At 38.4% G+C, this 23,546-nt stretch overlaps 1 protein-coding gene across 1 annotated transcript in view; it reads right to left on the bottom strand.

The window, feature by feature from the left end:
- The window catches only part of LOC107222865 (ras-specific guanine nucleotide-releasing factor 2-like), a 113,429-nt gene that overhangs the window by 26,886 nt on the left and 62,997 nt on the right, over window positions 1–23,546 (bottom strand). Inside the window, exons 5-10 of the mRNA XM_015662387.2 lie at window positions 19,335–19,482; window positions 11,702–12,024; window positions 5,601–5,830; window positions 2,418–2,614; window positions 1,672–1,797; window positions 1,429–1,531 (exon numbers count right to left, since the gene is read on the bottom strand). Coding sequence (XP_015517873.2) covers window positions 1,429–1,531; window positions 1,672–1,797; window positions 2,418–2,614; window positions 5,601–5,830; window positions 11,702–12,024; window positions 19,335–19,482 — 1,127 coding nt within the window. The remainder of the gene's footprint in view (window positions 1–1,428; window positions 1,532–1,671; window positions 1,798–2,417; window positions 2,615–5,600; window positions 5,831–11,701; window positions 12,025–19,334; window positions 19,483–23,546) is intronic.

The following is a 23,546-nucleotide window of genomic DNA, read 5'->3' as shown; positions in this document are numbered from 1 at the left end:
TCATGTTTTCAGATGATTGGGATTTACGACAGTCTTACAAGGAAAGGTATTAAGGTGTTAAGGTGTCTCCCCCCGATTTCGTTCATTTCAGAATAAGTTATTCTTCATCGAAATCTGAGCAGCACGTATTTTTTTTTTTATCGGCGGTAAAACCGTTCGAAGGGGTGAAATCAACCCCCAAATTTGCGCATGCCCAGTGGTAGTTTCGCAGTTTCGCATGCTTCCAGGTGAGATATTTGAATAAAACCAATTGGAGGACAATTCTCATGGTGAATAAGGAAAAATGCATTTTGTCCGATTACGATGGGGTTGAATGGTGAAAAATTATAGGGGTGGAAAGTTACTAATTATATATTACTAGAAAACTATTGCTTATATTTTAACTAACACTAGGGATGCTGTATGTAGATTTGTATAAGTGTTGATTTCACTCGTTTAAATCGTTTTCCCGCCGATAAAACAAGAACACGAGTCGCTTAGATTTCTATGAAGAATAACACAGTAAAACATAATTGCATGAAAATCAAAATTTTGAAGTTTTCATTCCTCAGATAGTCTATTTCGACGACTGCTTACTTTCTTTTGTAAACGCTTGAGTTCTCACTGTTTAAAAAAGCTTCGTTTATTTAAAATTCCCATTCAAGTTTTTGGAGCATGATCGTTGCTTGGAGAAAATTGAGAACTAAGTACATCTCTGGACTAGAAATTCGGACGACGAATTTTATCATTCTGGACAGGGATCTTGGTATTTAAAATTTTCTGATTTTCCCCAGAACTTTCACTTGCTTGTTAATAATTTAACTGCTCTAAAAATGCTTGATACGGTACTTTGGCGAGTCGTAAAACGCTAAATGGCCCTGTAGCAGAATGTGCTGCGTCTTTTATATCTCATTTAATGCAACAACCAGATTTGTGTGACTGTGCAATGACGTCATTTCAAGTTCCAAAACTTTACGATGGAAAAAAACTTCGATATTACTTTACGAATCACATGCATATATTTTTACTTTCCCAATTTCGATTGATATGTACAACTGGGTATCAGAATTTTCGCACGTATATGGAAACATTACTTTGACACCTTTTTATCATCTTTCTATGTATAATTTCTGAATCGTCAATGTATCAAATCTAGCACCGAATCATTGAAGTTGTAAATGTTCCGCATAAGACCTCGCTAATTTTCGAGACTTGAACCCAATTTCGCTCGTCGATTGGGTCTATTTCGATCGAAGTATAACGTTGCGGAGGGGGTTACACCCCATAAAAGTCCCAACTTTAACGTATTTGTGGGTGCTTTAAAAAAAGTAGCGAACTACGTGGCAGTAAAACCAGCATATCATAAAATTCTCTTCATACATACAAGAGCTCTTTAAATCCAGAGCTTCCTCCACCCCCGACTTGAAGATTTAACCGGTGAAGACTCACCCTGTCTAACGAAAACTTGATTGACGTCCAGTAGAATGTCGCAACCTTCGACGATCATTCTTTCCACTGCCAAGTTCTTGCGCAGATTCTCGGTCTCGCTCACCTGGAAAATGAAACAACGATTAGTCAACTGCGTAAATAATAAATTTTCGCCACCTATTCGGGAGCGAATATCGCGAAAAGTAGAAGAAAAGACTGACGGTAAAAATCGTTCAATAATCATTCGATGAATTTGGTCCCAACCTCGTCATGCATCTGTCGCGATAAATCCTCCAGCTGTTGTCTAGCATTCTGCAAACTCTTTCGCTCCACGTGATCGTGGGGCGTGTGAGCCAGTAACTCGTGCAGCGTGATGATATACCTCGGAATCTGTGATCAATTACGAAGCCGAATCATAAAACACGTGAATTGAAAGAAATTCAGACTGATTAAATTTTTGCATGCGAATTTCTCGACGTAAGCAGCAATATCTGGGACGATAATTTACGAAATCTTACGTTCGTTCGGTAAATTTAAGAAATACAAAGAAATTTTGTGACAAATAATTTCTATAACGGAGAATAATGGAAAAAATTTCAAAATAGCTGAGATTATTTGATCATGGAAAATGTATGAAGAGGCAAAAAAAATATGGAATGAAAATTTTTATGTAAAAAAATCGATTTAAACGTAATATTGTGATTCAATTTTTGAAAACAAGATTACTGTCCTGACTTATTTATTTCGTCAATACTAATATCTCATTTACGTTAAATCGATAGCAGAAACATTTGGTCGATAAATTACTCATTTTTATGATGAAGTCTGAAGTTGTCCTTCTAATTATTAATCATAAAAATATAAAAAATTTCACTTCCCAAGAACTTTAAAGTACAGGAATAATTTTAAAAAAAAATAGTACCAGTCGTAGAAAGCGTTTGTGAAAGCATTTTACTCTACGAAAAATGACGATCGAGGTACCAAATTCCACTTTGTGGGAGAATCACTACCTGATGCATCGGGTAGGTGAGAAAAGTTTCAAGAGATCGACCGTGGCAGGACGGTTTGTTCTCCAATCTCGCAAGGAGAGCTGCAAAGGAGGGCGACGACTGTTTGCATTCGGTGAGAACCTGCAGACTGTAGTGATGGTTGCGAACGTACTCTTGATAGATGGACAGCATGGGTAGCAGCATGTTGAACAAATCCCCTGTACACCGAGTAATTTCAATATTCAATAACGAAATTATGCAGCTACGCGTAACAGACGGTGAGAAGGATTCTCTGGTGAAGAAAAATCTCGCGAATTATAATACACACTTAGCAGAAATGAATTTTTAGCGCTCTGACCTTGCGTGATAAAAATGACAGATCGAAACTCGTGCGTGTAAGATTTTTTGACTCACGTCTCATTAAAAAACCGTATCCGTACTCGTTTCGAGATCTACTATTATTTACCTCCTTGTTATACAATACATAACTATTGCCTCATGTATGACCAACATATTAAATTTTTCTTGGGGTATAAAACGACGGGCTTGCTGTATCAGAAAACAAATTTGTCTGTATATCGGCAAAATTATTTTACAATTTGTTTGATAATACAAAACATCGTTTTATTAAACATCGTTTAATTGTGTGAATTGTTGCGAGAGATGGAAGCGTTTTTCAAATATGCAAAAAAAAAACAAACAAATGGCACCTACAGCTTCTTTTAATTGTTCTCTTTAATTCATTAAACGTATTGTCCATCATTTGAGCAAATGAAATGATTGCGTTGCTAAAATACCGTTCATTGTTAATTTTTCCAATTTTAGAAAAGCGCACAGAATTCTTTACACTCATCTCAGCAGAATATTTTCTGACCTACATTCCACCCTTCATCGACACCCGCAATAATATATTCAGCCACCCAATTTCGCGAGTTGATTTGATACGGAGTGTAATATTTTGCGTGTAAGAAAACGCCACTACGAGGCGTCAAATAAGAAGAAGCTAGACTCCAAATTTCGCCGAGTTTAAGCGCATACGCATTCCATTCAAAACTCGCTTTCACCTCCAATTCAAGAGGTATGAAATAAAAACAGACACACGCCCTGTATATACATATCGCATATACTATTCCCTGTGTACATATGATTAGCATGAGAAGCTCTTGTACGCGACCCCAACTCGAAACTCGTATCCCACGGGTGAAAAAGAACGGAATTTTCCTGCTTTCGCCAAAAGTAACATCATAAAAGCGGCCGAAAATTTTTCCGCCATCGCAGCTCTTTTAACGTACACAGGTATAATTTTACGCTATATCAGCAATATTTTCCTCTGTTGCGAAAAGTCCCACTGCATATGGGAGGAGAAATTCTAATAAGTAAACTGAATATGATATTGTTCTTTTCTTAAGGTGGCGGGTACACTTAGAACAATTTAAGTTCGATGGCTTTATTATTTATAGTTTCAAGAATATATTAGAAGTTCTTCATTGAAATTAATAGTTGAACAGTTTTTTGGTCGAATAATGACATTTTTTGTTCACAATCGTATATATTTAACTATTTTTGAAAACATTACGGCCACGAGCTTAATCCCGCAAACGTATTTTTAGCTCGTAAAATTTTTTCAATTGCTTACAAGATGGACAGTGACGTCAGGAGATGCACGACGGCAAAAACCCCCGAGTTCGGAGTTGTTCGCTACTTATATGGGCCATACCGACATTTTGTTATTAATTTTAATGAATAAATGCTAAAATGTTCTTGAAACTATAATTAGTAAAGCCCTGAAACTCAAATTGCTCTAACTGTTTTCATTTTCTTTCAAAAAAAAAAAATCTTAAAAACAGACATGACTTTAGACCGTCCAAGTCCTCCCCCCCCCCCCCCCCCCCGCCCCAATGTGTCAAAAGTTTGGAAAAAATTGTTGCATATCCATCAATGAAGTTCTATGAATATTTGAAAAAAACAACTTATACACCGATTAGGACGAATTTGGATGCAAAATGACTCACTAAACAAATATTATTACTCAGGAGAATTCTCAATTCTGCAATGCTGTTACATCAATTTCGGTTATAATAAAATGTAAAATGCCTCAACTGCCAAAATTGATTATTACGTATATTTTGAATAACAGAAAAATGGTTTAATCGACCCGAACAAAATTTTAGTTAATAGTGAAGTTCAATTTTCTGCAATTCCTGGCGGCAAAATGATGCGTGGGTGGCTAAAATATTCGAAATCTGTAATCAACGATTTTTAACAAATTTCCAAAGAATTGTCACGCGATTTCTGAGCACCAATTGAAAGAAAACCCTTTACGATTATTTCAATATTGGTTTTCGGCCGTATTCAAAACGACGAAGCTCTTCAGTCGATTGAGATAAATCTCAAAAAGAAAATTATACGTATCGGATTAATTAATTACAAGAGACAGATACCCGGTAAATAAAATCTCGAAGTGAGTAAATATGACCTGTATATGTATAAACCTACTTTAACCCTTTGAGTCATAACGGTAAGTATTACGACCCATTTTAAATCCATTTTTTGTATATTTAGAGAATGTGAGTGAATGAAATTCAACATGTTTCTTTGTGATTTTTTGCTATTTCTAGTAGTACACTAGCAGGTTTTCAATACTCAAGAGTAATTATTGCAATATTATGCAAATTATTATTGTTGGAAATAAATTGATTAAAAAAAATTGTGAAAATTGAAGGTATAATTGATTTCCGAGAAAGTTACCCCCCTACACGTAAAAATAAATTATAAGTTCTTGGCATCGCTGATTACGAAAATAAATCAGATTTTCAAAATTTAGTATGGCGAATCTAATCAATGACCCCGAAAACCCTTTCTTAAAGTTTTTTTATTGTATTTGGTAAAATTTGAAATTTTTATCTGCAACATTGAACTCACGGTCCGGAATTCTTTAAATCCGATTTGTGATCCGTTAACAGCGATCCCAAAAACCATAGAATATTATCTCGTTATAAAATTTGACTCAGCACATTTCTTGACTGTCATTTCATGTTTAGTAGCTTCGTACGATACAACTGAAAATATAATTATCTCGAGTACTAAATTTCTCTAGTTTTGCAGGACTTTTGGAATAATTCATTCCATTAATGTTATGTACCGGGCTTCCTTCAAAAAAGCAAAGCCTCTTTGTCTTCGCGGACAATAAGCGTTTCTACTTACCTAAGACGAGGGTGGGCCAACTCTCCATTCGAGAGGTGAGACCCTTGAGGAATATCTGATGGAGGAAAAGGACTGTCTCGCTGTTCAGGAAGATGCTATTGACGTCTTCGTGACTGCACGGTGGCTTCTTGGAGCTTGCGGCCATTTTGAAGGGGCGCAAAAAGCAGCTAACTAATGCCTCCATTTGTTCCATGTATTCTTCCTCAGCCTCGACCATTTGGAATACCAGGCTGAGAATACAAATTTTCTACAGATACTTGTACATAATCGTTAGTAAAAAGTTACCCTCGCATCTTTATCATCTCTTTTCGTGAATAATACTACATTATGTAACAAGGGAGTAAAGTCGACTTTTATTCCTGTCGTCCCTTCGACAGCAACAGGAGGCAGGGCCCACCGTAGTGGAACGTCGAGAAGGAGGGCTAGGAAGACTAAACTGGTCTCGGAGACCTCCTCCGAGACGAACCCTGAGGCGAGGCCTTCTTCCACTCTCGCGCACTCCGTGAAGGGGGGCTCAATTACTGAGCAACTGCCAGTGAAGTGCGACAGATAAGTGGCCAGACACCAGCGGAGGGAATGGGTCTGAAAAGACTCAAGCCCTCCAACAGCAGGCTCCCGGTAGTCTATTCGGCCCCGAAAAGGAACCGGGAAGTGCTCAGATCTAGGAGCTACGGGGGGGCCGGAGGGTCGTTATTACACCCACTGGCTGCCCCGAAGACACTCTCAGCTCTGAGCAGGGTGACCTGATGGTATGGATGCTGAAAGAAGTGATGAATTCCATCTCGGAAGGGGAAGAGATTCCCGGCTTCGATCAGTACCGGTGCGACTAAGGCGTCCTGTGGGTCTCGTGCTCCAACAAGGGGCTCTAACTTGGCTGCGTCGGACGGTATTGACATTTAGCGGTAGAGCAAACAGACGTATCAATCATACATGAACCATGGATTAACAAGGGACTTGTTTGAAGACTAGACTGAAGGAACGGCGTACTGGTGTACAAGGAAGGCACGGCTGGACCTACCCTCAGGGCTGCGGTCTACATAAACAACAAGGATCGCGCACTAAGGCTCAGTCAGTTCTGTAGCAGAGACCTAGCAGCTGCATCGATCAAACTGAGACGGATGAAGGATAGGACTATTGATTTCGTCGTGTGTTCGGCCTGCCTCCCCTAGGATTCCGTGGAACCATCACCCACGAAGGAATCCAGGAAGCTAATTAGGTACTGTACCGACAGGAAACTGCTCCTGGTGATTGGCTGCGACACTAATTCGCACCACACCGTCTGGGGTAGCTCCGAAACCAACAAGTGGGGAACAGCTCTGCTGGATTACCTACGAACAGTCAAAGTAGATATACTCAATAAGGGCTCAAGACAAACCTTCGTCACCCCCCACAGGCAGGAAGTGCTCAACTTGACACTCTGCAGCCCCAGGCTGTTGAACTTAATTCGCAACTGGCGGGTGCAGAAAGAATACACTCTCAGACCACAGGTGCATCACGTTCTCCCTTGCCACAGATTCTGAGGTGAAACCGACATGGATGTCCTGGAACCCCAAGGCTACAGGCTGGCCCTCCTACAAGGAGTAGCTTGATTGGAGGCTCCAAGGACCCTGTAGCCGTCTGAGCAGCACAAGCCTGGTGTAGAGTGAGATAACACACTTACGATCCTCCATAATTCAGGCCTTCGAGGCAGCGTGTCCCGCAACGCTCAAGATCAGCAAGTCCAAGGTTTCCTGGTGGAGTAGAGAGCTGAACAAACTCAGATTCAGTTCCCGTAAACTCTTAAACAGGGCCCTTCAGACAAACGAGGCTCCGGACTGGACGGCCTACAAGGCTACCCAAAAAGCGTACAAGAAACTGATCAAAAGATCAAAAACGGAGGCCACCGACTAGATGGCCTCATACTGCCAGGCGACCATCTCCCTTCCATGACAATCAAGATGCAGAAAGCCCTTGACTTTGTTCAGAATTCTTGCACATCTCAGTTGCTAAGGATTAATTCCAGCAAAACTGACATGGTACTCTTCACCGAAGATGCAACCTTACGATGGGACGTATCGAGATCTTCCGGTCAAGACTGACCCTCTCTAGGTACACACACAAGGCATGTAACCGAATCTAAAGGATGGCGATCCTAGGCAGCACGGGACTCTTGGGACCGCACACACAATTGCCATGGGAGCTCTTCTGGACCTGTCACTAGCATCTAGTGCCTTGGAGATACATCGGTTTAGGGCACAGGTAGTACCATACCGGATAGGGGCACCACGGACTATCCTGGCCATGAGCGAGGACCGCTGCCCCAGCAGATTCCAATTTGGCCAAACTTTTAGAGAAACCTACCCCCACAGAGAGACCTAGATGAACAATCCAGACGAATTAGTCTCACCAAACGGACTCGCGTGGTACACAGAAGGGTCCAAATCAGAAACGGACATTGGGGCCGGCATCTGGTGCGGGGGACCCAGGTTGAACATTTCGCTCGCCCTGGGACCCATAGCCTCAGTACTTTAAGCCGAAGTGTATGCTTTAATAGCCTGTGCCAGGGATATCCTGAGCAGAGGCTGCAAAGGCAAGCACATATACATTTGTAGTGACAGCCCGTCTGCACTTACAATCCTCGGACGCATACGTCATAAGATTAGTGCTGGCATGGAACTGCGTTACTTTACTAACACAGCTGGCACAAGACAATCACGTGAGCCTTCTATGAGTACCTGGGGCTCAGAACAAAGTCCCAGTGCTTGAGATGTGGAGAAGAGCAGAATACTTCATCCCACCTGATCACGCGGCATGATGAACTCGAGGACCCACGCAAAGAAGGCCTTGGGGCCAGTTACACCGGCAAGGAGAAAGTCGCGAAAATAGGGGTAAGCAGGTTGCTTCAGTTTGCCAAGCTGCCTGGCCTCACGTCTTTTCTTACACTTTTGAATGCCCTAACGGCCCGGGCACATTGGCCCAGCAGGACTGAGCGCATGGAAACCCACACTTAATTCAAGAATGAACACGTCAAATGAATTGTGAAAATTCTCAAATCAACTTTTCAATCTTCAGGTTACAAATTGAATTCTCTCATCCACTCTCATAACCCTTATTTCATGGATTGTAGAAGTTCATGTTTCCATGTGCCACTAATCAAGAAAAAGTTCGAGACAACATCAACTACAGATACTGAAAAAAATGAAGATACTAATTTTTATCGAAAAGTTTTTAGTTCATTTATTTATTTTACCACTTCTCAAGTTGTCTCGGTAAATATTTTATAAATCTTGAAAAGTTTGGAATTTTACTGAAATTTTGTTTCAGGAATTTAGGGATACCTGTTTTTCCGAATAATGCTGTCAATTCTTGACCGACAATAATTTTTCGAAGTCTTTAAAAAAAAATTTCAAAGTAAACGTCTTGGCCCTTCTCTTAAGGTTTCTGAAGGCAAATTGTAACCAGGGTTACGTTTAACACCCTCAACGTCATTGATGGCTTCCACCGTGGGGATTAAAATTTCATTTCAGAACACCGTTAGCGATATTCAAAGATTTTATTTATCCTCTGGAAACAGGTTTCAATTTTTTATCCCTTCGCAAATGAGGCAAAAGTTCAAATTCAAAGGTAAGACAGAGAATTTCTTTTTATGAAACGGATGAAAAATAAGCATACAAACTATAGAAAAATAGTACAGAATTTACGATCCCATGAAGAAATGCCCGAAATCGATTTTGAGAGAAGTTAAACCATCCCGAGAATCTTCCGCAAGTATAAACTGGACATTTTTTACGGTATAGCGTCTTATACTATCAGGTGTTGAAAACTGTGAAAATTACGAGAATTGTTAGAAAAGTACAGCATCCATAAGTATATCGGTAAAACAGTTCGCAACTTGTGACGTTAAAGGAAAAAGTTTTCACACGTATAACGCGAAGCTTATATTGCGAATCGGGGTGCAAATAAACTGCAGAAGTAGAACAAGTCTCCGAATAAGGCGTACGAATAGGGCAAATGACAACTCTTGCGCAACTTTCACCCCGCGAAGTGTGATTTCCCGCGAGTGCAAGATTAACGCAAAACGGGGTTTCCAAGTATTAAGCAGGATTCATTTTTCACAGGATTTCCGTGCCGGTTTTCACGCGTGTCGAGTTCAACGTGCCGATTCAATTATGCCTGTGTGAAAAACAAAACAAAAGAGACTAAATTTTTCGAAGCTAGTTCTGAAAATTAATCGCAAGATCGGAAAAGATAATTGGCAATTATTTGTGGTATACATATATGAGACATTCCGCGTGTAATCAATTACCGGACCGAAGCAATGACCCGCTCAAAACCGGTACATACTTTGTATACTATTTTTTTTTTTTTGTCAGTTCATAAAATTGTGGGTGATTTTTTATAGATTTTTATTCAAAGAAGATTAAATGCGAAGGGTTGATAAAATGTGTGCGAAAATCTGCAATTGCCGAGTTTTAAATAAATGTAGATTGAAAATTATGAATCATGAGAAGAAAATTTGGGGGCAAAAAAGGTTGAGTTTTTAACAAATTTTGAAGTTATAGTATCGAAAGAACATTCAATGCCCCTGAAAGTCGAGGAAGAATGCAAACGATCTCAGTTCGTTAGATTTTTGCAAACATTACCAGTGTAATATTGTCACATAGGTACCTATAAAATGTTAAGTATACAATATAAAATAAAATTATGCAATGCAATAAATTAACATTTATGTTTTAGAACTATTTCGTACGATTTCATGACAACGTGACGTGACGTGAGAATTTTTACAAAAATTATGATAGAGAAAAATTCAAAGCTTCTAAATTAAATTCAGCCCAGTAAATAAATTCACGTGTGTCGATTACATGGGGAATGCCTCATATATTCTGCACACGTTGTTTGAAACGTAATCTGTAATCGCAACAACTCGTCCCACTGTTTGTTTGAATCGTATGCGAAATCAGGGAGCGCGAGTTTAATCCTTGGGCAAGTCGTTAATCCTTGAACAGTAATTTTTATTGAATGTGCAATGAAACCGGTACGACAGTTGAATCTCCGTGTTCGGATCGTCACGAAATGTATAATATAATACAGGAATAAATAGTTCGTAGCAAAAAATATAATTTAGGAAAAAAGCAGGAAATTTTTTCTCAAATCTGGCGCATCGAATACAATAAAAAACATCAGCTGAGAAAAATAATCACCGTTCAAAAATTGCAAGAGAAAAAAAAGAATTTTCAAGCTCGCCGCTGAGTTCTAAACGAAATTAATTTCTGATCACGTTTTGCTCATGCGAAGTTGATGGCGAAAAAAAATCGTATGTTGGGGCTGAAATATGTGAATTTATCAACGATTATTAAAAAACAGCTTTTTATGCATTTTCAGGTTTTTCATCAAGTTGAAAACGTTTTCTTTGGCCGAATACGAAATGATTGCCGTTTAGAATACAAGATACATCCATAACGAAGCGAAAGTATTTAGAAATTCATTTGTCACAAGTTTTGTACGTTACATGCTAAAAAATATCAATTCAACCATGGTGAATATTTTTACCTTCCAAACTCCTCGGCACAATTTTCAGTCAACTTGTGCGCATAATTTTTTCAAGAATTGCCTACACTCCGGTAAACAAGATTTCACCTGGGAAGAAAGTCACTTTCTCACAATCGTTAATATCGAAACTTTTCCACTTTAAATTCGCGGTTCTTCAGTCTTTCCCGGTATCAAGGAGAAATTTTTCTAATCAAATTTAACCACAATTTCAGCCTCTTGCCCCGCGTAATTATTATCTCATTTCCAGCCCAATTTATCATCCAGACAACATGACCCTCCAACATTACTCAAATGAAAGTTCGCGTGTTCGCTTCCACGTTGTAGTCATCTAGTTTCAAAGAGCAAAAAAACTACGCAGTATTTCACTCAACGGAAAAACGCGTTTTGATGCAACCGTAAAAATAATCCATCTCTTCGAGCAGCCTTAAAGAAAAATAGAAATACATAACCCATGAGAAAAGAATCGACAAAAAATTCAATTCAATAAAATTAAATTTCACACGTGTTATTCTCTTCCGGGTTATTACTTCTGAGTCAACTGCACCTCCCTCAATATTTAAAAGACGCACCTGTTTCTTTTCCGCATGCTCTCTGCGTGGGGACTCTTTATATACTGTTCGACGATCTGCTTCCACCTCCTGCGGCAAAGCCAACCCCTGAAGAAGCTCTGAACCTTCAGGATCTTCCGTACTTCAACAGATTCCTCCGAAGCTTCGCCGCCCCTCGAATCACCCCCGGACCCCAATGCGGCCCCGGAAGCAGCCGGCCCTGACCCTCCGACGCCACTTCCGCATCCTGCGAGTGCTCGAAGTCCCGCGGCAATTTCGCTGGACCCGATATAAGTCGGAGCTGCGACTGTCGCCGGACGCAACTCCCTCTTCAGAGCGCATAGCTGCAATGTTTGAGTTGATTTGTGAACATTTTTCAAGGACAGAGCTTTTTTGATAACTTGGAAACAATCGCCGGAAGTGCAGACAGCGTCATAAATATCACACAAAGTTTTTCTTAAGTGTGATAAACGCGTTATTTGGGTTCTCGAGCAAGTCTTATAGAGTTTTATTTTTATAATAATAAAAAATAAAAAAAAAAATAAAACTCCAATTTTTTCAGAGTGGCCTAGAAAATCGTCTAGAAAAACGGGGAATGTCAGAGAACTTTGTTCGGCACGAAAAAGGCAAGAAGCTGTCAGAGGAAGCGATATTCACTATATGGATCTAGAAGTTTTATCAAACATATAATTTGCAGTCTTATAAAAAGTTCTGCGAAATATAGGGTTGTATATGATCTCTCGATTTTGTTAACTATTATACTCATAATTTGAACTAGCTGTTAACAATATTTCTTGATCATTACGCTGGCTCCAATATTATTCAAATTCTTATTTCATTTACTGCGCCTAAGTGTCTGTGTTTTTATCAATGTTAATTTCAATATTTATATTCAATAGTACTTCCAGTCTTCTGTTATTTATTTTATTTTTTGTTTTTTTCTATATTTACTAATGAACTATTAAATTTCAGCAAATTTAAAAATTTATAAAAAATTCTTGGGAAATGCCATATGCCTCGAGCAACGAAGTCAGGGAAAACATAGTGAGTTTCGAAAACGAATTGAAGTGGCCACTCTATTTAACAAAAACATTGCAATTTATTTTTCAACTGATCAAGATAGATAGTGTTTGATACTTACTACAGAGTCATTGCGTTGGTTCAGCTAAAACATTTCGGAGATGTGGTTAACATTCCGAAAGCGACAAATTCTGAATGTTTTGCTGGTGAAACTTAAAGTCAAGAAATCAAACTTTGACGAAACATCAAAGTTTCGAATGGTCCGAAACGCCACGCTGAAGGTTCTAAAAGTTCAGGATTCCGAAAGGACAAAATGCTGAAAGGGTATAACTCTGACAAATCAAACTTCCGAAAGTGCGAAAATGAGAAATTTTAAAATTCTGAGACATCGAAATTCTGAGTGATCGCAGATTCTCAGTTCGATGAATTTCTGGCTTGGTGGAATTTCAACACTTATCAAAGTTTCTTTGTTTTTGATTTTTGATATTTTTACGTTCGGAATCCTGGTCATTCTGGTTTTCAGTTTTTAAAATTTTTTACACCTACTCGTAGAAGAAACTACGACGCGTGAGTATATTGTAATTTTCGGAAGTTTACTCTATCGAAACTCTATTTTTTGGAACTATTTTCTATCGTTACTTGAATTTTCGGAATTTTGTATTTCGGAACCTTGAGCCGTCGAGTTTCAACCCATACGAAACTTTGTTGATTCGTAAAAGTTTGATTTCTTTACGTTCAAGTTTCACCACCAAATAATTTGGAATTAAGCGCTGTCGGAACTTTTCAAATTTGGAACTTCAACTGATGCCGTTGAATCAAACATGGCTTTTTCACTGCGTTTCGATCGATTCTTGCGCTCTATCGACCACTTTCTTTTGTAGATCGCCATCTGGGCACGTCTATCCATCTGTCTATATCCATGTATCCATCTCCGTACCAAAACCCTCGCGATTCGCGTGAAAGCTATTATTTCGTGATGTAACAAAATCCTTTCGGAAAGTTTTCGGTACGCAATGCAGGAGGATCGCATGATACACACGTTCCGATTCCGAGAGGATATAAATAACGATTTGGAGGATGAACTGGCTAAAATTTATCGACAAATGAACTTGCGCAAAAAAATGATGCCACGAAAACTCAAAAAGTTGAACTGTAATTGACTGATGTGATATGAACAAAGAAAAATCTCTCGATTTAAGTAGAAAACGTTCACCGGCACAAATTAAATCAAAGAAACTTCGCATGCCTTCAGAACGAACGTTTTGTTTTCTAATTTTTTCAATGCTAAAATCATACTGTTTTTAATGCTATGATGGCTTAAGACCAACTTTGCTTACGAATATTATACGTACATTCTGTACCAATTGACTGGAATTAATTTTCAATATCGGCAATATATGTTTTAATAAAACATACGTTCATTAATTTATGTAAACCATTTATATAATCGAATTTCACGACTTTGAGTGCAAAATTTCTGTGACTGACTAGGGTTCTATTGAAAAAAATCATTCACGGGCTGACGGCACAAAAACAAACTAGCGACGATTCTTCGACGGAAAAATTTTTGTTTTCTTGAGGTTTAAAATTTAGAAATTGGCCTGATCTTAATAGTCAATCTTCACTTTCCGCAAAAACATGAACAGAAATATGGATCGAACATTTTTTTGGCAGGTTGTCGCATCGAGAAAGTGAGATTCTTCTTAGTTATTTCGTATCTTGTATATTTTTTACATTAAAACTGAAACATACTGTTTGCCAAAACTCTGCCATCCAAGTTTCCTCCATTCGACATTTAATACAAACGGATGACTTCGCAGAAGGTTAGTTAAATATTGATAATGCGAAGACGGTGAACAACAATTTGCGAGATTAATGAGCTGAAACGAGTTTCAGGAATTCTCGGCAACTGAACAGCGTCTAAAAGGAGAAATGAGCTGAATTTTTTAGCGTCCGCGAAAGTGGCCGAGGCACTAGGCGACGCTGAATTTTTAATCAACCGGATAATTAGGTGGCGCGATGTTGGAGGTAAAAAAAAATGTGACTCAAGTTTCAAGTCTCGAGCAAAAGGCAACCAGCGACCGCGGGGGAGTGGGAAAAATAAACACGCAACTCGCTCTTAACTCCCGTTCGTACCTCCCTTATCGCCAAGCTTAGCTAAACGCTTTATAAGTAACTGTTCAACGGCAATAATTAGCAGCTACACTCCTTCCGAAACTTTTCGTCGAGACGTTAATCAATCCCTTGTATTTACATCCACGCTGCCTTACTTATTTAGCGGCGAAAGAAAATCGAAAAAAAATTTTACTAGACGAAATACGTGATAAAAAAATGATCGATAGCGCTTTCAATGTTGAATTTTCATTCGACGTCTTATATTTTCGATTTGTAGTCTCTCTTAGTGTTTAACTAGGATAAAACGACTGTGAAGAAACAATAGGAACTGCCGATTCAAATTTTCAGTTCTCACGTGACTGAATAAATTACAAATAGTTATAGCCATTTGCAGGTAACAAATTCTTTTTGTCACTGTCGGGATGGTTTTTAAACAATTTGCAACGCATTGCTAGGTGTACTACAATATAAAATTATCTCTTTGTTACAGCACTGCATTTCGTTTGATTGACCGCACGTTTTTTATTAAACAAGGTCTTAACGTCAATTTATTATCGCACTAACATCAATTCGTGCCAACAATTACAAGAAAATATGATACGAGTAACCATAATCAAACGAAATCGTAACACAGATTGGGTTTTCTGTTTACAGTTTAAAAACTGCTTTCCTTTTTCGGTTATGACAAAGAATAAGAATAGTCAATGACTGCATAGTAACCATGTCTAGAAATTTCTCTCGTTGTGCGAATTGACTACAGCAGAGTTACTCGCACGTGGAAAGGCAATTCAAGCTGAGAATAAACTTCAGGATCATCCAGGCTCACGTTATACGCGCCTCGTGTACACGTGCGTAAGATTTCTTACAAAGCTTTACGGTTCGCAGGGTCTTGGCTCAATTACGATTCAATTTTGCAGTATAGAAGCTCAAATGTTTCGTTTGAAATCGAATGCAATTGTCCTGCCATCCCTCACGTCAACTATCGATTCACGATTATGGAAACAAGCTGCAAAAGTGTACTCGCCCGTTTTTACCCATTTCTCACCCCTCATTATTTCGCACTTTGTGATCGGGGAATATCACGAGCAATTTGTTATGCGCATGGCGCAATAAAATGCACAACAATAATATACGAGACGTTCTGCGACGCAAACACGGTGTGCGAATTTTCATCTACAGCAAAACCCCGTAACGAGAAACAATTTTTCACAGAAAATTTATACAACTTCTCGGAAAAATGTTTTGTGGAGTAATTTAGATGCGTTGCAACAGGACTTATATAAAATATGGCATGTCGTTTTTTTTCACACTTTTACACCTACTCTCTTCGTAAACATCTCTGTATCTATGCGTTTCCATCATAAAGTAATGAGGCAATATGACCTCTCAATTCTGCTGCATCATTTTGTGAGAAAAACTTTGTATTCGCACCTAAAAACCAGGCGATCACATGCCAAAACAACTCAACTATCACCACGAGTTATACTTATATTTGCTTCACTCGAAGAAACTGATCAATACATTTTTCCTGCTCCAATTTATAAGAGTTATGATTTCATCCGCAGGTATACCATAAATAATTGATAATTCTCACAAGTAACTAAATTTCGAGCGGATTCCTGAAACGATAATTTGACAAGTTTAAAAATTCGGAAGCAAATAAACAGCCGTCAATCATGACCTTCCATGTTTCAGTCTTTCCTTCATCCGGATCTTAAATTTAGACTGGCACTGGTGTCACTCGTGAGTGATGTTAAATTGATGCGGGGTTCCCCGAGCACCAGACGTGAACCGAGGTGTCGGACGTCACCCGTTTCAACGATAATCAATCATGATTCGATTGCGCCCTCAACTGGGTTTCCGGCCTCCGCAGGGTCAACATTAAACAGACGTGCGAAGGTATGAAGTACCGTTCGATTGATTCGATCTGCGTCCAGCTTGTTGGATTTATCTGTATTAGGGATGGAGCTGAGTGAATTTTATAACGCAAACGAGGGACGTGAGGAACTTCAAGTGACATAAGTATAATTGAATTGAAAGTTAGGAAGAGATAAAAAGAAATTCGGTGTAGAAATTGTCCTTCGGTATTTTTATTTGCGTCGACGATGTGAAATTAAGTCGATCAAGTCGTTTCTTAACGCAGATTCCCATACCGACATTTTACCGACAATTAGCCAAGACGCAAACCTTTTTCTGGAATGTTTTCTTAATATCGGTATAGGAATCTATATCCAGAACCGGCCTTTGCTACCTACTTGTATATCCGTTAATTTTGTGAAGTGAAAATGGAGCCACTCCAGTACGAGAGAAATTTTACTCGGCACTCTAAATTCTCTAGAGTAAAATCTCGCTAATATCCAAATGGTACGGTTTTCACTTGATAAGCGTGACATTTCACTCCGCAAAGTCTAAAGAGATGGTGAATACTCATGAAACAATATTCCCCTGGATAATTTTACGTAATTTAAGGACGAGCCCTGACCGCACCGCCACAACAAGGGACTTTTCTAATTTAGAGGCCATAACAGTTTTGATTAACCGACATTGTACCCGCGTTATGTTGTAACGAGGCTTATGGTTCGGTGAGCCTGACTCATTACGGAGACCAGCATCGCGGCCTACTGGAAACTCGACTGAAGATGAGATTCGATCCTGCTGCTAGAGAAATTCCCATTCGTGCAGGTTACTGGCAGTTATAACAAGAAAATCTATTATCCGTTATGATCCATTTTTATTACGGTTATGATTACTATATATTTATTCTTTTAACTATTGCGATGATCCAATGTTGGCGCTACAGTAAATCGATGTTAATACTTTATTCAAATGAAAAACAAACAGACCAACACATTTAACGTTGCAATAACCAGAAAATGTAGTAGACGAACCATAACGACACCAAACAGCTACTTTGACCATGATTTTTTTGCAGTTGCAACAAAATTTAAAACGTTGTTGTAACGTTGTGCGATTTCACTGGAATTTTCTAATACCTATAACAAATTAAATTATTCTCAACAAACGATCTCAGATTTAATTTTTTTGAAGGGCCCTTATTGAAGTCAGCTTCAGATATCAGAAACAAACTTTCAGTTTTTCAAATTTTTTTAACATTTTTCCGAACAAGATTAAACACCCATGCCGAAAATTTATATTTATTTACCATTCTAAGTAAATTAAAGATGACTTTGCTTCATTTTTATTCTATTGATCCAATTGATTTCAAAAGATCTTATCCAGTAGATGTAGATTGTATCATTTAGAATTGTTTCCGCAATATTTTGGACCTGAACGAATTGATTATTGCTTGTGAACGCCGTATTTTTGAATGTAAGCGTTCGACTTTGAAGTAAATTGATATTGTAACGTTGAAATACAATCTTTCCGGGAGCAAGGACTTCATTTACACATCTACATTTAATGTGCTTAAGAAAATCAATTTTCGGTTCGGTTTTTAATCGGTACGAGCCAATAACGAGACCAAAATTTTGATATTCCCTTATACCAACGTATTTTTAATGCAAGAGTTAAATTTTTTGGATGAAATCGTTACTTGTTTGATCGTCATGCGATTTCGAATAAAATCATTTACAACATAAATATTTATTTTCTGCTACAATCCCTTTCTAAAAAATCTATTTTTTTCAGTTCTAATAGCAAGTCTGATTTTCTGTAAAAGAAACTTTTTTCTTTGTTTAAAAATAGGACAAGATTAGCAATTTTAAGGTGATTCGTTAGAAAAAGAAGAAACCCTTAAAATTTTTAATGCCTAATTACTCCCACTCACTAATTTACAAGGTTTAAGCGTGGGTGTGAACACTGAGGAAATTGATATGTACGTTTTATAATTACCCAATACATTTTGTTCCGTAATTACCCTCGATTCTTTTCCCAGAATGACATTAAACTCTTAAAAATATTTGTCGATTCAAACATCATTGATTCAAGGTTCCAGGTAATTATCCGTGGAAATGCAGTGTTGGTCGATTCAAAACAGAAAAAACAATCGAAGCTTATTTAATGCTTTGTTTTTAGGACTGTAAAAATACACGCGAGAAAATCTATCGAATTTACGAAGTATGGCGATCAAATATGATAAAAAAAATGTTTTTTTAATTGAAATAAATTTGGTTTCAATTGATAACACGAATCACTGGTCTGTTCAATGATTCGTACGATCAAATAGGATTTTTTCGAATCGAAAGAATATTTCTATCGTCATATTTGATCGACATTTTTGGTAAATCCGACTAATTCTTTGAAACTTAGTGTAGGAAAATATAGGTTGAATTTGATATCTGATCACTTTACTTTCAACATTTCCATATTCCACGAGCAAAAATTATTAAAGGAACTTATCGATGATTTTACAGATAGTGAGTAAGAGAAGTATATGAAATTTCGAAGAGCGAAAGATCCAAGAATCCTTCAAAAGACGTCAAAGTTGTAAAATTTTGATTCAGGTTTGTGAGGAAAAAAAAATTGATAGAGATAATGTTTCTTGTGAAAATGCACGTACCTCAGCCCTCAGTTTCTTGATCTCTGAAGCGAGCTCTTCGCACTGTTGAGTGTATTGCCACTTTGCAGTTTTCTCGCTCTCTACGATCTGCAGCAGATGGAGATGCTTCTGTTCGAGTTCCTCCTTTTGCAAAAGCAGCTTGTTGAAGCTGTACAAGAAGATATGATTTGAATTGAGAGTCAATATTTTTATGCGAATACAAGAACTGTCAACCGGAATACGTAATTGATCTCTCAAGCACGACATATGATGCTAATTGGCTCTCGACGAGTTCCGGACATTCGGGTAAAAAGGTAGAAAAGTAAAGACTACGAACAACAACGAACGTTAACTATAATTGGACAGCATCGCCACGATTATGTTGGTGAAAAAAGATTCATCACTTGTAAGCCTCGGGGAAGAAAAACACGTGGGCTGAATAAAACAGACGAGGATGTATGAACAGAAAATAGAAGAGAAAGAAAAACGGTGGAAAATTAAGGAGAAAATTCCAGTAGATTTACCGCCGGTAGAAACCCTCGCCTGGGAATTCGCGGATGAAAATACAAGCTTCAAATTCTCCCCTTGTAACTGTAGGAGTTACAACTAATAAGACGCAATTTATTACAGACTTCGGTACAATTGCAAGCGACGCACACATGCGTCATTAGGCGTTTTTATAGCGTTACCAAAACCCCTAATGAGGAAACTGATACGAACAAAATTGAGTTACTGGGGAAAGCTGAAAGCATTTTCGATTTTGGAGAGATAAAAAAAGAAAAGTCCGTGCAGCTCGTCTCGTTTGTTGATCGCAATTATTCATAAATCTTCGCAAACACGTTTTCGGTGAAGATCACGGTTTTTCCAATAAAGCTTATCGCTTACAACCTGTCGCTTCCCACTGTAATACTTACAGTGTTTATTTTTCATCAATTCTAAGCGGTTGAAGAAAAAAAACTGAGTCGATCGATTTTGGTGTTGAGCCCTAGATCATGAAATATTAAAAATCATATTCCAGCAATCGAAGAGAAGAATTGAAAAACGCTGTAAGTGCCATTTTTTCGTCAATTTTTCTTCAGAAATTATGTGTGTCCCAAGTTCAAAGAAATTTTATTTGTAACTCACAGCCGTATTTAATTCTACTGTTCAATTATTGGTAAAGAATCCTAGACCAAAATTTCAACTTTACCACATCATCCGGTCAATTCAAAGAACCGGAGTAGGCCCCAGGATGACGTGTACAGGTACCATCTCACCCGATGGTCAATACCTGTACTATTTCAACCGGGCACTGCGAGCCGCGCCGATTTCCAGACACGGAAACCACCCCAGGGTAGCTTAGCTTAGCTACCCCGGCAAGGCCAGCCCACGCTGCTACACCAATTTTGTGTGATTTGTTATTTATTTTCAAACGTTCTTGATCCGCGAACTGTAACAATCACGTTGGTTTCCCAACGTGTCAACCACCCCGGTCCAAACCTCAATCATGAGGCCCCGGGAAGGCCAGCGCGAAAATCCCCAACCGGTTCTACCCAGTTCTGCTCTCGCATCTAATTACTCGATCACTGATACATTAGAAACACGATCCAACGTCATTTAATAATCAAATCGATCATTACGAGCCCCGATTCGTCGAGTTGATATCCGCACGTTCACACAGTTCACTGTATCACTCTCGCACAGATAACGAGCTACTGTCAACAAGACTCACGTGTTTTCACTTCCGAGTTTCGACTAATACTGATCTGGTTTTGGATTCTTCACCGTATTCTCGTCTCGCTTGCTCTCGCGGTGATTTTGAGAACTTTGGACTGTATTGTCTTGTTGACCACTCGCCGTAGTGTGCGTAAGATTAGCGTACTTGGATTCATTGACACACACATCGTAGTATTATAATACATTCTGTCCCCTTACTAATCTCTAGCTGATCTATAGCGGTCGTTCATCCCCTCGCCTCACCATACCTCTCTGTTATTACACATGTTTTCGAGTAATGCTCGTCCAAACTATAGTGTTATTGAGTACACTTCTTAATTTTTCACACACTCTCAGGTTCAGATCGCGTTAAACATCGAATTATAACTTACTAATCACATGGGGCAATAATCGGTCTGTGGCAACGGCCGATTACGAAATTATAGGTCATAAAGCACTAGTTTCAGCTGTTGTTTTCTGTCTATGTATTGGTATGGGTTGCCAACAACGGGCAGTTTCAGTTAAGTCGCGAGGACTTTAAACGCGCTACCTACCGTACCGATATTTGTTCCCCTCAGTGTCAGGCAACCAAATGTAATGCGATGTTTACTCGAAAACACCCTGCATATATATATATATATACATTTTTATATCAAACCGTAGGGGCAATACACTGGGTTCTAACTGGGATGAAATTAATTACCTGCAGCGTTACCCTCGAATCCATAGAGTGGCTCGCGGGTCAATAGACGATTTACGTCAATTAACGATAGAATAGCTCAGGTGTAATTGAGCCTGAACGCCACTTTGATGGTTCGTAGCTACGCCAGTATTGCACAATTCCAACCCGCAGACGAGGGAAAACCATAGCGAGAAATTAACTTGCTGTTGGCAATTAATTGTTGCTCGTAGTTTGAAATCGGAAAAGGATGAAGATATAACAAGTTTCGCGATACGATATGAAATTCATTGGCAGTAGCAATCGTTGCTCAAACTTCGTTGAAACTTTGAGACCAGTTTCCTTGAGCAGGTAGAAGGAACACTGTGAGCAGTTAACTTATCAGAAACTAAAGACACTGAGCCGTGTGGAAAAGTTTGCAGGGTTCATGCGTGAACTCTTAGAACTAGCCAGTTTTCCTCAAGGGAAAAACAAGCTCGGGAAAATTCGTCGCGCGGAAGATCCGACCAACTGTATTGTGAAAATAAGGAATCAACCCGTTTCTCAGATTTTTAATTAACTCTCTGAAGCTTGGGCACTGAACTCTAATAATTTTGAATAAAAATGGCAGTTTCAATTTAACCCTTCTCATCTTCCCATCTCCTGTGTATAACACTGGTGTAGCACCGAGATTGCTGAAGACAAAGAAGGAATTCCGGGGTGCACTTAAACTATTACATTTCAAGGCAAATTAGTTATCTTTAGAAGAATGAAAATTTGAATACGAAAAAAAAATCGTTAAACAACAAAATACCAGAAAATGAATCATTCTACTCAAAAAATGCTAACTTATTGAATTTCCAATATTTTTATTTAATTTTCACAAATCGATTTTTTAATTACATTTTCTTAATAAACATATATTCGAGTATATACACAGAAAATTTCATGACGATCCAGCAAATATTCTCGAAGTTGCACGCACATTCGCAGGGATGCCCTGCAGCGTATAAAGTGCTTTTGAAACTTATTCCTTCGATTAAAGACGAGATAATACCTTATATTAACTAAATTTTTTTTATTCCCTCCCGCGGATCAGCTTTGTTGAAATAAAAAACATCAGAATGAAATTCAATGTTACCCTAATATGTGTATAAATTTTTATATCAATAAATTGAAATGTCTCTTCGTGAAAAATCCTTGAAAAGTCGCTTGTTTTCGCCCTCTTGATTGGGTATAAAACCCCTTAAAATCACGTCAGGAGTCATACAAAGAATGAAGCAAAAATAATATGAAATCAGAGTTTGAAAAATGAAAATGAAGTTGGTTGAATTGAGTTGAATTTTATACCGTGAAGCATCTAATTATTTGTAAAAATTGCAAATTCAAACTCGTAAGTTCGAGTTTTGATAAATTCAAAAGTATCACGTTTCTATCGCGTTCTTTTACATGTCACGAGCGCGTAGTTTGTCCAATTTCGACATATCTGAGACTGTCTCTTTTTTGTGAATAGATCAATTTCTCTACAAATCAGTTCTAAATTAATTTCCATGTCGTTAATACCTTTATCAGCGAAGCCTCATTTCATCGATAAGTACCCATAATAATGATTTTACAACGGAATAAAATTCATTCAACGCAATTTGAATTCATAATTCGTAAAAACTATTCGAACGGTACACTTTCATCCTGCAGGCTTCCAGCCCCATGCCTATGTCTGATTATATCGAAAAATCAACGTCCGCAACAGAATTGATTACTGTTGGAGAAGTAAACCCCATTCGAAACTCGCCCGAGGATGTGACAAGCGTCGGCGGTAAGTGATAGCCGTCAAACGAGCTGATGTCCCGACATTGAAATGCTCAGAATCGAATCATATC

Source organism: Neodiprion lecontei, chromosome 3 (genome assembly GCF_021901455.1).
Source record: "Neodiprion lecontei isolate iyNeoLeco1 chromosome 3, iyNeoLeco1.1, whole genome shotgun sequence".
Lineage (NCBI taxonomy): Eukaryota > Metazoa > Arthropoda > Insecta > Hymenoptera > Diprionidae > Neodiprion > Neodiprion lecontei.
Note: the sequence above shows the minus strand (reverse complement) of the source record. Positions and strands in the feature narration are given on the sequence as shown.